This window comes from Neofelis nebulosa, chromosome 13 (genome assembly GCF_028018385.1).
Source record: "Neofelis nebulosa isolate mNeoNeb1 chromosome 13, mNeoNeb1.pri, whole genome shotgun sequence".
Classification (NCBI taxonomy): domain Eukaryota; kingdom Metazoa; phylum Chordata; class Mammalia; order Carnivora; family Felidae; genus Neofelis; species Neofelis nebulosa.
In genome coordinates this window covers 50,316,204-50,331,798 of record NC_080794.1, presented here as the reverse complement: position 1 = coordinate 50,331,798, position 15,595 = coordinate 50,316,204, and the positions used below count along the sequence as shown (strand labels likewise).

The window sequence follows — 15,595 nt, the reverse complement described above, 5'->3', positions numbered from 1 at the left end:
GAAACCACACTAAAGGCAGGATGAAGTTCAGGACCTTCTGACCCAGGGCTAAGCTGAGGGGCAGTGGGCCAGGGACTCACTATCCTGTCACTTTATTGTGAAACCTTGGAAAATCTACTGCTTTCTCTCCTCCTGTCCTGACGCCTTGGAAACGTTCTGTAAAGCAGTTTGAAACCACATCCTTCTGCAAGACAATCCTGATGGCTACTTGTCCAAAGATTAATAAAGACCTTTGATGTACTTCTTCAACAACTGGAATCGTTGTTGCCAAACACGGGTCAGTTAATGGACTAATTCTGAATTTTAATGAGGATCTGGTTCCAGTTGCCCTGCGTTGGTTAAGCTTTGGAGTTAGGATTTCTCTTTTCAGAGGCTGCCCAGGGAGGGTCCGTGTTCGCCTCACTCTTGCATTTTGGATACACATCGGCTCGGAGGCAACCTGGCACACACACACACACACACACACACACACACACCCTTTCGGGTCCTCACGGGGGAGCTGTCATCTTGCAACTACATAGTCATCACATGCCATTACAGGGGCAACCCGGCAGGCGGGCCCCTCTCCCAAGGCCGCCCAGCCCCCCGCGCAACCCTGGCCAGGCTGTGGCGCCGACACACAGGAGCCGGCCCGGTCCGGGTCTCCGTCTCTCTGCAGGGGAGCTGGGAGCGAGCTCGCCCACGCCCACGCCCCCCACACTCCCGGGCGCACACTCGGGCGCACACCCCTGCGCGCGCACGCCGCCACACACGGGCGCACGCACACCGCAGCCGGGCCAGGGACAGCCGTGTAGGCGGCGGCCCCGCGTGGTCCCGGGCGCACAACCGGTCCCCCCGAGGGCGCCGCCGACCGCCCCGCCCCGCCCCGCCCCCCGAACCCGCGGAGCAGGGCGCCCAGTGGGCTGCAAAGTTTCGCCGCGCGAGTCCGCTGGGGCGTCGCGTCGGCTCAGGTTTGGCTCGGCTCCGCGGGGCTCCGGACGGCCGTGACCGCTGGCCCGCGGCTCGGGCGGCGAGGACGGACCTGCGCGCTCGCCTCGGGTCCCGCTCTACCCCGCGCCCCGCGCGGATCTCAGCATCCAGCGCCCCGCGCGCCCTCCCGCCGCCACAGGGTCGGTCCGCAGTCGCCGGTGCGCCCGCGAGTTCTCTCCTCCTCCCCGGCTTCGACCCTCCTTCGCCGCCGCCACCCACCATGGCCCGTGGCCCTGCTGGGACGAGCCCGGGAAGGCGGCCCCAACTGTTGCCGCTGCTGCCTCTGCTTCTGCTGCTGCTCCGGGACGCGGGAGGCAGCTACCCGGCCCCCGCCTGGTCCGCCTCGCCTGCAGCCTCTGATGGTCTGGCTGGGATCAAGGACCCCTGGCGGTCCCTGGAGGACGCGGCCACCACTCTGGGCCCCGGCGCCCAAGACATGGTCGCTGTCCACATGCTCCGGCTTTATGAGAAATACAGTCGGAGGGGCGCGAGGCCAGGAGGGGGCAACACGGTTCGCAGCTTCCGGGCCCGGCTGGGTAAGTAGAGGGGGCCCCGGGCACCCCCTCTTCTTCTAGTCCCCCTTCCTCACTTATTCATCCTCCCCTGCCACTGCACCCTCTTTGCTTCTTCCTTCTAGTCATAGACTCATTCATTCATTCATTCATTCACTATTCAGCAAGCACTTTATGCCAGGCTCTGAGACTCCAGTGGAGACACCAGAGTGGCAGTGACACAGAATTCCTGCCCCTAGCGTGCTGCCAAACCTGGGAAGGTGTCACACTTGTGTAGACATAGACCACCCCATACACAAAGCTTTAAGCGTAGGGTGAGATGGTACTGGGCTGGGGAAGCTCATGGTGGGTGGTATCCGTGTCATAGGGATGAGACGTGTTGGCTCTTGACAGATGAGAAGGCTCTTGACACTGAGTGGGTCCAGTCAGGTGGGCATAAAGCAGTCCAGATACTGCCGGACACGGCCCAGGCAGAGGACATGAAGCTCTAACTGGGGCACACAGTGAGTTGGGTGGCTGGGCCAACAGAGTGAACTGAGAAGGGCTTTGGGTGCCTTGTCTTGGGTACACACAACTGAGACCTCCATGAAATGCAGCACTAACCTTAAATGTTCAGACCACAGGGCTTTCAGGAAGGGTCCAGAAGCTTGGGCAGTGGGGGCATCCCACTCCCCTCCCACCCTTGCCCCATCCGAGCAGATCCTTTCCCCTCTCCTCATTTCTTGGAGGGAGCTGGACAGAGGCCACTTACAGAGCACCCCCCCCCCCCCCCCCGTCCTGCACTGAGAGCACTTTGGGGCTGTGGCCTCAGCTATCAACCAGCCCCGGCTGGGCTACCACTCCAGGCCCTGGGCAAGGTGCAGCCTGGTGGCAGGGGTGGCGGGAAAACCCTGGTTGTCATGGAGACCACTCATGGTCACAGAATATCATTCCAGAAAATGTGGGTAGGGGTCCCTGCAGCCCTTGTGGGGGAGAAGACCATTTATCAGGAGAAAGACTGTTGGTCTCTAAGGTGTCTCCTGAGGTGGAGGGGAGCAAGCCCAGCACTGGGGCCAGACAGGCTGGATCAGGTCGGCCACCTGTTGATTGCTGGTTGTGTGACTCAAGGTAACACCTATGGTTTCAAAGCTAGACCTGGGAAGCTTGGCCGTGTGTAACTGTGTACTGGGGACTATCTGCCACGGAGAGGCCTGTCCCCCCCACCCCCCACTTAGCAGACCACTTGGTCAGTGTTTCTGGGCTCCAACCGGATCTAACTCTGTCCTCCCCTGTACTTTTTATTCACCGCATGGAGTCCATGTCTGGAGCATCATTATTAAATTAAGCCACTCAAGAATTAGCCAGCATAAAAATGACCTCGGGCGAATCACTAAAGCTCTGTGGACTTTAGTGTACTCATCTACAAAATGGGCCGGTCATGCCAGTATCTTTCCTGTGGGGTTGCCCAGAGCCCAGCACTGGCCAGATGAAGTATTGGTGCTGTTTCCGTGGGAATACAAAGGTGAAGACTTGACCTTGCACCCACTGACGCAGTCCTCAAAGCCTTGTAGTTGAGGAAAGCAAGGCCAGCCAAGTCACCGCTGCAACAGGGGTGAGCGCGTCCACTGAGCGCACCCACTGCCGCAGCCCGGGCGTGGAGGTGCGTGGCCTTGTCTTTCCACTTTCACAGAATGGGGGCGGTAGAAGTAATAGCGAAGCATTGGATGTTAGCCCTGAGCAGGACCTGGAGACAGTACTTCAAATCCAGCCCTCCCATCTTACAGATAAAGAAACTGAGGCTGAGGTAGGGGGCTGTTCACAGTGGCACCTCCCATCTGCTGTGCCCACTGCTAGCATCCTCTTCCCACCTTCAGCAGAACTAAACCCGCGACTTAGGAGACAGAGGGCAGAACAGACAATTCTCTGGGAGATCAGAATTATTCTGGACCAGTGTGCGACTGACAAATGCAGCACGCTTACTTGGAACCGTTTGACAGTCATGAATACCAGCCCCAGCCAGCTCCACCAGCCTTACCCCTCTGGGCATGGGTTTCTTGTGCACACAGTGGGGAGGGGAAGATTCGGTGGGATGAGGTGGGTTTGTGCCTGACATAGCGTAGGCCCAGGCAGTTTGGTTTCTCATCCCCCTCCTTCCATTCACACCAAACCCCTCGCCAGCCCTCAGAGATGCCTGGTTTGTGACCCTGCGATCCAGCTGAGAGCCTGGGCAGGGCCCCTCATCTTTGGGTGAGGCACAAATGTGGGGCCTTTAGCTCCGGCCCTCGAACATACTGGTACCATCCTGTGGCCTGACAGTGGCCTCTGCAGCCCCAGTGGTCTAGTCCCTGCAGCCACGTTCCTTGTTGCAATGGAACCACATAACTTGCATGCCACCACGCACCCATAGCTCAAGTGCTGAGTGTGGGCTGTGAGCTGGACTGGTAAGGTCCAAATCCTGAGGCTGCGACCAGCATAAGGGACTGAACTTGTCCACCACTCAGGTTTTGTTTTTCACTTCTAAAATGGGGCTAGTAATGTTCCCTTCCTTATAGGGTTTTTAAAATGAACTGAGGTATGTCAAGTGCTTAAGACAGTGCCTGGCACGTGTGTCCGTAATTTATTAGATGCTACTATTTTTGCTTCAGCCACCCCTGCCTCCCTCCCTTCCATTGCCCCCTGAAATGTGTCTTGTTCCCTATTAAGTCTACAGCAGTGGAGAGAGTTTCTGAGCCAGACGCTGAGGGTTAAGGTTAGGTATTCCCTGCCCCCACTGCCCCAAACAACTTGTGTTTAAATCTGAGCTTTTCTACTGACCTGTGTGAAATTGGGCAAGTTACTTAACCTCTCTGAGCTTGATCCTTCATCTTTAAATGAGAGTAGTAATACATACCTATCCGCCGACAATGCCAAAAGTCACGTTCATTTCAGTTCTCCCGAGCACTTCACTAGGTGGCAGGTGCTGTAAGTTCAGAGGATGCAAAGATGCAGACACTCTTGGCCCTGCTCAGAAAAATGCATGAGCTGGTGGGTCAAGGAGAAATAAGTGCCGTGCAGTGAGAAGGGGCGGTGGGCGTGTTTCGGGGGCCAAGGGACCTGATGACACTGACCCAGCAGGGAGAGGGCCAGTGGGGAGGGGCCAGTGACGCCTTCCCAGAGCAGGTGAGCAGACATTGGGGGGTGGGGGGGAGGCAAGGGAAGAGAGGGGGAAGAGAGAGAGCAGGAAATAAATTTGTGCTCACCTGCAAATCATAGAAAATCACAGTAAAGAAAAGAACTCGTTCCTAATCACAAACCAGAGTTAATACATATATATTATAGTTTATATAAATATATTACTATATTCTCTATATATGTACAGATCATATCTTTAACATGCAGGTAAAAGTTTCTATATCCTCATTTGAAGTTACCTTTTACCTGTTACTGGTCATCCCGAATTGGTTTTCATGCCTGTCGGCCATTTGCAGTTTTCCCTATGGAAATGGCTTCCTCGGTTCTTGACTTTTTCTTACTGATTTGTAGAAGCTTTTTTGTGTAGTAAGGATATTGACTCTTCATGTGTAATAGATGATTTCCTTACAAAGCATGAGTGTGATGAGAGGGATGACAGTGATCTGGGGCCACAGTAGCAGTTGAGGAGGGGCCATGGGTAAGGACAGTGGTGGAAGGCTGCAGAGTTCAGGATGGCTGTGGAGAGACAGGACACAAAGCCAGGAGGAACTGCGGTTGGTCAGACGCAGGAGGAGAGAGGCTGTGAGACTCTCTGGCTCCTTCTAGAGGTGTGGACAGGAGGACAGGGAGGGGGCAAGGACAAGGTGCCCTGAGCGTAGCAGTGGTTGGCGACACCACACGGCCAGTATGTTCTGAGCGTGTTCGGTGCCAGGCACCATGCCGTGAGCTCTACAGAGATGATCTTACAACTTTGGGAAGTGCCTACAAATACTCTGCCCAGCTCAGTGTGGAAACTGAGGCAAAAAGAGGCCCCATGACTTGCCTAAGGCTCCACAGCTCGTAAGTGATGCAAGCAGGATTCCTCTGGGGCCTGCCTGAAAATAGATGCTTGATGCATGTTCGTTCTCTTCCCTCTGTGCCCATGGCTGGCCCGTGGCTCCCTTCCTCCAGCTTCCATGGGTGCTTCAGCCTCACGTTCTCCCTCTGGTCTCCCTGTCGGCTGTTTCCAGGGCGGTGGCTGAAGGGACAAATCCCATGTGGCTTGGGTTCTGTTCCTATAGGGCAGAGCAGTCTGAAGGTCCTCTTGTCCTGAAGGTTGGCCGGCAGGGTACCTGGGGGAACCCTTGGGCTAGAGCCGCCTCTCCCCCCATCTCCAGTCCCATCCCCAATACCCTCGGAAAGGAGGCTGAGTGCCCACAAAGCGGACCCAGTTAGGGTTCTGAGATTTCAAAAACTCCAAGGAAAGATGGGTTTGTCTAAATAAAGTCAGTCCTTTCTTTCTCAGAGAGGCAGAATTCCAACCCATCCAAATAATGACTTGTGTTTGCAAAATGTTTTGCAGTTCACAGCACATGGCCTTTGTTACATTTGCTGTTAGGTAGATCACCATTCTATCTAGAGTACACAGGGGAGCGTGGCCTTGGGGTCAGATAGACCCGGGTGCTCTGCCCCTTACCAGCTGTGTGACTTTAGGCAAGTTAGATACCCTTTCTGAAGCTCCATCTTCTCTCAGAGAGTGAATGACCCGTCTGCTCTCCTCTTTGGGAAAATGTGGAATCAAACATGCATACATGCTGGAAGCCTGGACCTCCATAACTGGTAAACAAGATTATTCCTATTTTAAAGAGGAGAAAGCTGAGGCACAAGCGAAAGTAACTGGACAAAGATCCTGCTGCCCCGTGTCTCCAGGGGAATTTGTATCATCTCTGTCTTACCAAAGAACGAGGTTTTCTGGACTTCTTTCAGGATGTGTTTGCTGAACCCCAGGGCAGCAGGCCAGGAATCACCCTTTGTTAACTGGGACAGACAGATCTAGCAAAGACCCCACTCTCCCCCGTCATTCACCACGTACTTCTGAGCAGAAGTTTGAGCAGAGACCTGAAGGGGAGAGGGGGTGGTGCCTGCCGCAGGAGGCTTGATGGCCAAAAAGCCACAGCTGAGGCAAAGCCCTGAGAGAGGATGCTTCCTGTTGGAAGGACCAGAAGCCAGGGTGACTGGGGCAGAGATGGGGGTGGGGTCGGAGGCAGGCCAGGTCAAGCAGGGCCTCTGCAAGGGGTCCAGTGTTGCTTTAGGGCCAGTGGAGGGCTCTGAGCAGGGCAGTGACCTGTGAGTGAATGCCCAGGGCCTCCCTTGGACAGTGCTCTGCAAAGCTGTGACAGGGCAGCAGATGGCGTCATCACGATGGCCTGTCTATGGCCTGAGGTGGCTCTGACCACCTTTTCCAGGACCCCCCATCAGCCCAACACTTAGCCCAGAGTAGGAGTTTCCGAAATGTTTACTAAGAAAGGGAGGGAGGCATGGAGGGAAGCAAGAAAGAGGAAGGAAAAGAAGCATATAAAAGGAGGGAGAGAGGAAGGAGAAAAGAAGGGAGGGAGGGAGGGAGGAACTTTTCTTGCTGACCATGAGATATGGCACCAGTGCGGTTCACAGGAAATAGGAAGTTCTCTTGGGTGTTTCGCCTTTGAGGCCCAGGCTCATCCAAGCCGGGAGACTTCACGTAGGTTCCCCTTATCTCAGCCACAGCCCAGAGCCCCCTGCACTACATGACTCAGGAGCGGTCAGAGAGCAGACCCAGCCTGCGGCCCTTCGCAGGTGGGAGACGGGGGGACCCATCTCCACCCACAGTTCCCAGCAGAGCGGGTCTTCAGGCAGCAGACTGCCTCATGAGGGGCAAGCTCCTGGTGTCCAAAGGTGGCTCAAGCCCAACGGAGGAAGGACTCCTGTCCTGAGTGGGATGGATCAGGCTGCGTGACCTCAAAGGTCTCTCCCCGTCTCTGCGGTTTGGAGCCTTAAGAGAGGGGCAGCATTTACTGTCCCTCTCCTGCATCCTGGGCAGAAATAACCCTCAGGGAAGGCCAGCTCTCCTCTGAGGCTCCTTGGGGGCAGGCCTCCCAGCACCTTCCTTGGACCACACCTGTCTCAGGCCAAAGCTGCTGGCCCTGCCATGGTGGTCACAGCCGACCTTCTTCATAGACCCTGTAGTCCTTTAGCTCCACCACTAAGAGGGAGGCTGAGGGGCTGTTCTCTGGGGAGGCCCATCTCTGTGCTCCCAGTCTGCTGCTCACCAAAGGTTCTAAGTTCCTAGGCCAGAGATGCTTGCTTCCTGCTATGATGGGCAAGCTCCTTGGAAAGAGTCAGAGATGCCCATCCTAGAGCCTCTTCAGCATTTTCTAGCAAAGAATCTGTAGCAGAAAAATACGCTCAAATTGGATGAAAGAAGAAATACTTCATCTGCCTTGTGAGCTGGGTTACAACTCAGATAATTTGGATCACTGAGGGGACACCGAGTTGCTCGCCAGCCTTGATGTTTGGATAGAAGTGGGAGGGAACCACATTTAGGGGTTCTTCCTTGGTGCCTGGCACACTACATATGCTCTTTATTTAATTCTGCAGAGAATTATGTGAGATGGAGACCCGACTCTCTGTCCAGGGCAGATGAGCTTGGGGTGGTCCTGATGCAGCCTGGGGACCTGGTTCCTGTGGCCCTTTCTAGCCCGATGGGTGTGGGGGATGCATTGTTGGGGAGCTTGCTCCCCACCCACACATCAACCTTAGATTCACAAACTGGCCTGATGGTTGGAATCCCCCGGGATGCTGTTCATAACACAAATTCCTTGGCCCCTCTGTCCCTGACCCTCTGAATCAGCATCTCCAGGGGAGGAGAGCAGAGATCAGGAAGTTGGGGAAATGTGGAACTTGAGCCTGTAACACTCCAGGCTGCAGTGTCTGGAGAAGCCAAGTGTAAATGGCCTTCAAGGCCCCCTGCACGGCTCCTTGTGTGTGGAGCATGTTGGGAGGCTGCCACTGTCTCCTGCGGGTTTGCTCCAAGGGGTCACAAAAGGCAGGGTCTTTAGGGTGTCATCCAAACCTTGATTGACATTTATCAGGCCCTCCTTGGATATGCTTTTCCTTTCCTTCCTCTTTCTCTCGTAGTCCCTTAAGAGTACACGACAATTCCCAATTGAATTATACCTTCTTCCTAATAGAAGGAAATAACCTTAACCGGAAGATTTCGGTTAAATAAAAAAAACAAATCCAAGCTGATTCTGTGGGTGCAGGTGTTAGAGAAGCTAAGGACCTGACACATGCCCTTTGGGCCCAGTGTCCCTGCACACATACACACTCCCATGCTTGGGGGCTCTGTCCTTCTGGCAACTTTTCCCAGAAGTCTTCACCAGCAGACAGACACCTGGCATCAGGAAGGAGAGCAGCTGGAGGAAGGCAGCCAACCTGGTGGCTCTGGTGTCCCGCCAGCCTGCAGTGTCATAGGGAGGCCTTGGGAATGACCCCTCCCTCCTACTCGAACCTTCCAGAGGATGTGGCCATTCAGAGAACTCATGCTGCCTGATCTTGGGGCAGCTTCCTGGGGCCACCGATGAGGATGTTCTGCTCCGTGACCCTAGGGTTCACCTAGTAGAACCAAGAAAGAGGTGCCTGACAGCCTCAGGGATGCAGAGGCCAGAGCATTCTAGAGCTGCAAATGCAGTGTTTGAGGAATCCCAGTGCTTATCATGATCTGGACCTCTGGAGAGCAACCTGGTCTTTGGGGACTCTGTTGAGTGGTTTTGTGCAACCCTGATACTGCCCTTTCTTTGTAAAAAAAAAAAGCTTTAAAAACCCTTAGGCAAAACAAATAGAAGACACCTAAACAGCTGTGCCCTTAAGGCCAGTTTTCCTCAGAAAGCACTCAGAATGCAGGGAAAGTAAGGTAAGAGGGGTTCTACTTCATTCACCTCGTTTGGAAGAATGACTGCATTTGATATCTGTGAAACAGAGGCCTGGGCAGATACAGGAGGGGGGCTGTCAGCAGGGCTTGGACCCAACCCTACCCATCCCAGAAACCTGATTCCACCTTATCTCCTCTACCAGCTGTCAGTGATGTTTGTCCATTTGTTCACTGAATGGCACTGGAGTGCAAGGAGAGGAGGCATGTGCCTTAGGGCCCGGCAGGCCTGAGCCCCTATGTGTCTACTACCCTTTGCTTGGAACAATGGTATATTTATTGACGGTCCCCAACTGCTCTGACCTCAGTTTTTCATCTGTTCATTGGGGATAAGTAAGGGTACCCTCCTCAGTTTACTGTGAGGATTACATGAAAGGAAGAAAGCCTGGCTGGCCTGGAGGTGCCCCCTAAATGGGCACTGTTCCTCCAACCTGGCCCCTGGAGGGAGACCCAGGGACCCCCCGGACCTATCTTAGAAAGAACCTAACCTACTACGGTCTGTCCTTCCCTCACAGAAGTGGTCGACCAGAAGGCTGTGTATTTCTTCAACCTGACTTCTATGCAGGACTCAGAAATGATCCTCGCGGCCACATTCCACTTCTACGCAGAACCTCGGTGGCTCCGGGCACGAGAGGCCCCATGCAAGCAGCGGGCCAAGAATGTGTCCTGCCGCCTACTGCCCCTGGGCCTGCCCGCTCGCCAGCACCTTCTCTTCCGCAGTCTCTCTCAGAACACGGCCACACAGGGGCTGCTCCGCGGGGCCATGGCCCTGGCGCCCCCGCCACGGGGACTGTGGCAAGCCAAGGACATCTCCCCCATCGTCAAGGCAGCCCGCCAAGATGGCGAGCTGATCCTCTCTGCGCAGCTGGATCCTGGGGAGAAGGCCCCAGGGGTGTCCAGGCCCAGCCCACACGCGCCCTACATCCTCATCTACGCTGACGACCTGGCCATCTCGGAGCCTAACAGTGTGGCAGTGACACTACAGAGATATGACCCCTTCCAGGCTGGGGACCCGGAGCCCGGCGCTGCCCCCAACAGCTCGGCGGACCCCCGCGTGCGCCGGGCCACGCAGGCCACCGGACCCCTCCAGGACAACGAGCTGCCAGGGCTGGACGAGAGGCCGGCGCACGCCTCCCACGCCCAGCACTACCACAAGCACGAACTGTGGCCCGGCCCTTTCCGGGCGCTGAAGCCACGGCCTGGGCGCAAGGACCGCCGGAAGAAGGGCCCGGATGTGTTCATGGGCTCCTCGAGGGTGCTGGACTTCGACGAGAAGACGATGCAGAAAGCCCGGAGGAAGCAGTGGGCCGAGCCGAGGGTCTGCTCCCGCAGGTATTTGAAGGTGGACTTCGCAGACATCGGGTGGAACGAATGGATCATCTTGCCCAAGTCCTTCGACGCCTACTACTGTGCCGGCGTGTGCGAGTTCCCCATGCCCAAGGTAGGCTGTGTCTGAATAACACCGCTGCGTTCAGCCCCTTGTCTGGCTGTGACTCTCGGCACGGCCCCTGCCGGCAAGTCCCTCTGCCCCGGGACCTGCTTCCTGTCTGTAAAATGGGGATTGGAACACCTCGCATCGAGTCAAGGTAGGAGACAGGTAGGCAGAGGTCCTAGAGCAGCAGCCTGTCAGGCGAATACAGCCCACAGACAGACGTGGTTTGGCTGTGCTTTTGAAAGTGCTGACTTAGTTGAGTTTGAATTTTAAATCAGAACATTTCTTCGTTTGAAAAGGAGAACCCATCTCCTTAGGTGTGTGTTCCCACATAGCAGCTGCCTTACAAGGATTGAGTCCATGCTGCCCCCCTGTAGACAGGACAGGCCTCTGAAGCCCCTTCCTCAGCAAGGCTCTCATTTCTGTTCCTGGCCTGGAACTCAGGGTGTTGGCATATGTGACCAGTGGAGAGTTGGCCTCAGTGGCTTCCTGTATGGACTCCCTGCTCCCCGCCTCCCACTCAGGGCAGGGACCCACGGGACAACTAGCTTTCACTTGTACGAGTCTGCAGGAAACAGCGCATGAGGCCATTGTGCTGGCCCTGGGGTTCCAGAACCTCACCTTCCCTCCAGTCTGGGTTGTGGCTCTGTCCATCCAGTTCCCCACAGCCAGAGCTGTGGTGGGCTGGCTGCCAGCTGATGTCGCCCCTCCCCACAGTGTGCACACTTTCCTCCAGCTTAGCTCCTCTGCTGAGTTCCAGGTCATTCCTTCCCCTTCCAGAAAGGAAGTCAGTGCATAAATCCAATTTGAATGTAAATAAATCAGTCAGCTGGGAAATCCCAGCCTCAGACACAGGCAGCACTAACCTGTTTGGGGAATTAAGGGGCTTTTCCTTAAAGCCACGCATGTGCAAGAGAGAGGAAGGGAGGTGCCCAACAGGGAGACAGGTATTGGCCTGAAGAGCCTATCACAGGCCTGGGCAGATACAGGATGAGCAGTCGGCAGGCTCCAGCTGGCTGACCCAGCACTTACCTTATCAGTCTAGCTGGCTGCCTGCCGCCTTCCCTGACAGCAGCCTGAACCCACAAATCAGATGTCCCTCCTTTCACCTCCCCACGCAAGGGGGCTTCCTCATCAACGCACTGTATATAAAACTTCCTTTGGCCCGAAATGAGCTGAAACTCCCGTGGCTTGGTCTTGTTTCTCTTGTTGGAGGTGTGTGAGACAGCATTCTCTGTGTTTGTGGCTACGGCCCAGGCTCTTCTGGGTATGCGACTCCGCCTGGGGAGGGAAAGAAAACCCACGTGGCTCCTCCAACTTTCCTTGACTTTTGGCTGCTTCCTAACTGAGCAGTCTTGATCAGGTTACTTTGACATTTGAAGCTTCCATTTCCTATTGGAATTAAGGTAGTCCCACCACATACCACTGATACTATGACGAGATGAAGCAGCCCCTGACATCCCTCCCCCCGCCCCACCACAGTCACACCCTTCTGGGAAATGTCCATTTCCAGCCCCATCACGCTGGTGCGCCCACGCCTGCGGGCCTTCCCCTCCAGTGCTGAGAACACCCTCCCACTGGAAGCATGTCTGAACTCCTCGGACTGTGAAATCTGGGCGGCTGTGGCCCAGGCAGAACAGCTAGGCATCGCCCTCTGGATAACTCCTGCCCAGTTCCAGGAGCTCCTTGGGGATGAGCGACGCACAGGTGCCCCCAAGTGGCCAGTGCCACGAAAGGATGTGTCTTCCCTCCGGGAGACGTGAGGGGCAGGAAGGCCCGAGGCCCTTGCACATCTCCCTGGGATGCAGTCTGTGGCTGACTTCAGAGGAAATGTGTGCCCAGCCCCGGAAAGTCACCATTTTCTCCTAGATCAACACCTTTTCTGTGGCCTCAGTCAAGGACGCTCTGGTGGCGCAGTGGGTGGGTGAGGGCAGAGCGCCTAGGTAACCATGCCCTTTCCTGCCTTTCAGATGGTCCGCCCATCCAACCACGCCACCATCCAGAGCATCGTCAGGGCTGTGGGCATCGTTCCGGGCATCCCAGAGCCTTGCTGCGTTCCCGACAAGATGAACTCTCTTGGGGTCCTCTTCCTGGACGAGAACCGGAACGTGGTTCTGAAGGTGTACCCCAACATGTCTGTGGAGACCTGTGCCTGCCGGTAAGACCAGCCACTCTGGGTGGAAGGAAATCTCCACCCCACCCCACATCCAGCAGGGTAGCATCCTCAGGGCCTTCTGGGGTGAGGCCTTGATGAGGGGTGCAGCTGTATATGTGGGGCAGAGCTCAGAGGCACCCTGGCTGGGTCCTAGAAAGATCTGTCCCCTGGGGCACATTCTGGGGTCTCTCATTGCCAATGACTTAGCCCCCTACATGCCAGTCTGAATCCCCTGAAAGAATCTGGGAATTAGGGCTCGCCTGAAGGCTGCCCATTGCCCATCCCTTCTGCTCTGAAGACCTGAAAGCCGGATGTGTCTGTAGTGTTGGCTTTTGTGACCATCATCTCAAAACCTTGGGAGAAGACTGCAAACTTGAGGGCACCTGCTCTCTTCACAAGAAAGAACCTCTGTTTAAAGAATCCGTTTAAAACACTCTGGGCCACATACTGATTCTGGAAAACAGGGCCTAAATAACGGTATAAACTTCCAAACTCTGCTGCAAAAGCTTTCACAGAAGCCGTATGCACCTATAACCAATTTTGGTTTCTTTTTCTTAATATATATTTTATTTTAAAACGAAGAGGAGGGGGTGGACGCCATTCCCCGCAGAGGTAATCGTGCCGGTTAAGTGTGCATTGTTTAAACATGTTTATTGAAATAACACCTACAATAATATGTTGGAATACTAAAAAATAACCAAGATTTTTATATTTTTGTAAATTATACTTTCTATACTGTAGATCGTGTATGTTATGTGTTTTTATGGGATGCTAATAAATTAAAGGTACAGTGGTATCTTGAAAAACTCAGTGTCACCCATTCCAAAATATGGAAGGATCCCTATCTATAAATATGACATCTTGGGGGCTGCTGGGGACACAGCCTCCTTTAGGAGCAGAGCCGCACCCCCCCCCCCAGGCCTCTTCACACCTTCTTGTCTCTATCCTGAACTCCAGAAAACAGCTACTCCTATGCCTTTCAGCATGCTGCCCACCCACTTTGCCCCACAGGTGCCACCCTGGGCTCATCCAGGCGGGACAGGGCCCCAGGCAGGCACAGTGGTCTCATGGAGCTTTCTCAGTCCTTAGCTTCAGAAGGGACATTGAGTGACTGAAAGGTGTCTGAGACATTCAAAGGAACGTCTGCGGTTGCCTGGGTAGAGACCTCTTACCTGGGGTAGTTCAAGCAAGAGATCCAATGGGAAGCAGTCAGGGGTGTCTCCTGAGGTCCAGGGGCTCCTGGGGAACTAGAATGTCTGCTTCTCCCTGTGCATGTTTGTAGAACAGCCGCCCTGCTTCCTCGTCCGCAGCTCCATCCCAAAATAGCTTCCTCTAAATGGTTCCCTTATCTCCGAGCTGACACCACCCTACAACTATAGTGACTGAAGCTGATTGACCAGCATTTCTGAAGAAGAATCTGGGCCCAGTTTGGGGCAGGTGTGTAACAGTCCTTCGGCTGGGACCTGAGAGGGTGACATGGCCCTGAGTCTTGTTTGGAGGAGACCGAGAGGCCATGAGCTAACCTCTGAGAGGGGACTTAGGAGGAGAAAAGAAACCCAAGGCATCTGTCTTAAGTCTGGCTGCTGAGCCCAGTGTTCCTGGGCAAGTGATGGCTGAGGAAGTGCTCCCAGGAGAAATAGGTAAGGAAGGGGTAAAGCTGGTCAAGAGGCCGAGAAGCCAAGCATCCCAGATCTTGGATCTTGTGGGGAGCTCTGGAGCTTAATTATACCTCAGGGTTAGCCCAGCCTTGAGGCAAAGGAGCTGGACATTCAGACCTCCTCTCCAGGCTACTCCCAGGCCTCTGGCCCCCTGCATAGGCGGTCACAGTAGCTCTGGAAGCCCAAGTGGCCTCTGCAGAAGGCCACAGTGGCTGCAGCTAGAGGCAAAGCAAAAGACCCTGGAGGGAGGGCCCAGAACAGGTAGGTGAGGTGGTGTCTCAGGGCACCCAGGGGACCCAGCACAGTCTGCCCAACCTCTCCTCCAAGGGTCTTGGGACATGTGTGGGAACAGCAGCCCTGGGAGTGTGGCCCTGCCTCGGCAGAGATTAAGTGAGGTGAGGGTGGTCCCTAGCACGCACACTGCCTATTCCTACAGGGACTGTGCTGCACCCAAATGGTCTGTTCACTGGATGCTGGGGCGTCTCAAACTGATCTGCAAACTTAGCGCCTGGCTGGCCACATCTAATCCTTTTTGGAACATTACAGGATATAAATTAATAACAAAACGAGTAAAACTATTGGGACTTGATAAGGCTCCAAATGCCTTTCTTCTCAATATTAGATTCCTCATTTTTCCGCCTCCTCCTCCTCCATTATTTTCTCATACACTGCTCTCTTTCCATTTCTTGATAAAGCTGGGGTGTCTTACAAGAGTTCTGTCTTAGTCTTTCTGGCACTTGCAGTGTCTGGGGGATCTGAGTCTCGGGGCCTTCATTTCTGGTTTCCAAGGACGGGGAGCAGGCTAGGAAGATGACCCCTGGGTCCGGTCGTGCAGAGCCTCTGTGCTTGTGCCAGGATGGCTGTCACCTGGCGGTGGTGACTCCGGAGTGCGCTGGAAGGAACGGGTGTCATCAGTGACTGCTCACATTTGTAAAGCACCATGAGGTTTCGACACAGCATCTTGTTTAGCCTCCTAGCAAACTTGCAAGTGGATTA

The 15,595-nt window shown here is 54.9% G+C and overlaps 1 protein-coding gene across 1 annotated transcript; it reads left to right on the top strand.

The window, feature by feature from the left end:
• The first annotated feature begins 594 nt into the window (after window positions 1–594).
• GDF10 (growth differentiation factor 10) lies at window positions 595–13,749 on the top strand. The gene is made up of 3 exons (XM_058696946.1): window positions 595–1,505; window positions 9,870–10,795; window positions 12,757–13,749. Exons 1-3 carry the CDS (start codon window positions 1,190–1,192, stop codon window positions 12,946–12,948), a joined length of 1,434 nt encoding a protein of 477 aa, XP_058552929.1. The 5' UTR covers window positions 595–1,189; the 3' UTR covers window positions 12,949–13,749.
• The last annotated feature ends 1,846 nt before the right edge of the window (window positions 13,750–15,595 follow it).

Bases quoted from the DNA above. Each gene is read 5' to 3' on its own strand.
- GDF10 (XM_058696946.1), top strand. From the start codon at position 1,190: ATGGCCCGTGGCCCTGCTGGGACGAGCCCGGGAAGGCGGCCCCAACTG. The intron at 1,506-9,869 runs GTAAGTAGAGGG...CTTCCCTCACAG, and splicing joins CAGCTTCCGGGCCCGGCTGG to AAGTGGTCGACCAGAAGGCT. The intron at 10,796-12,756 runs GTAGGCTGTGTC...CCTGCCTTTCAG, and splicing joins GCGAGTTCCCCATGCCCAAG to ATGGTCCGCCCATCCAACCA.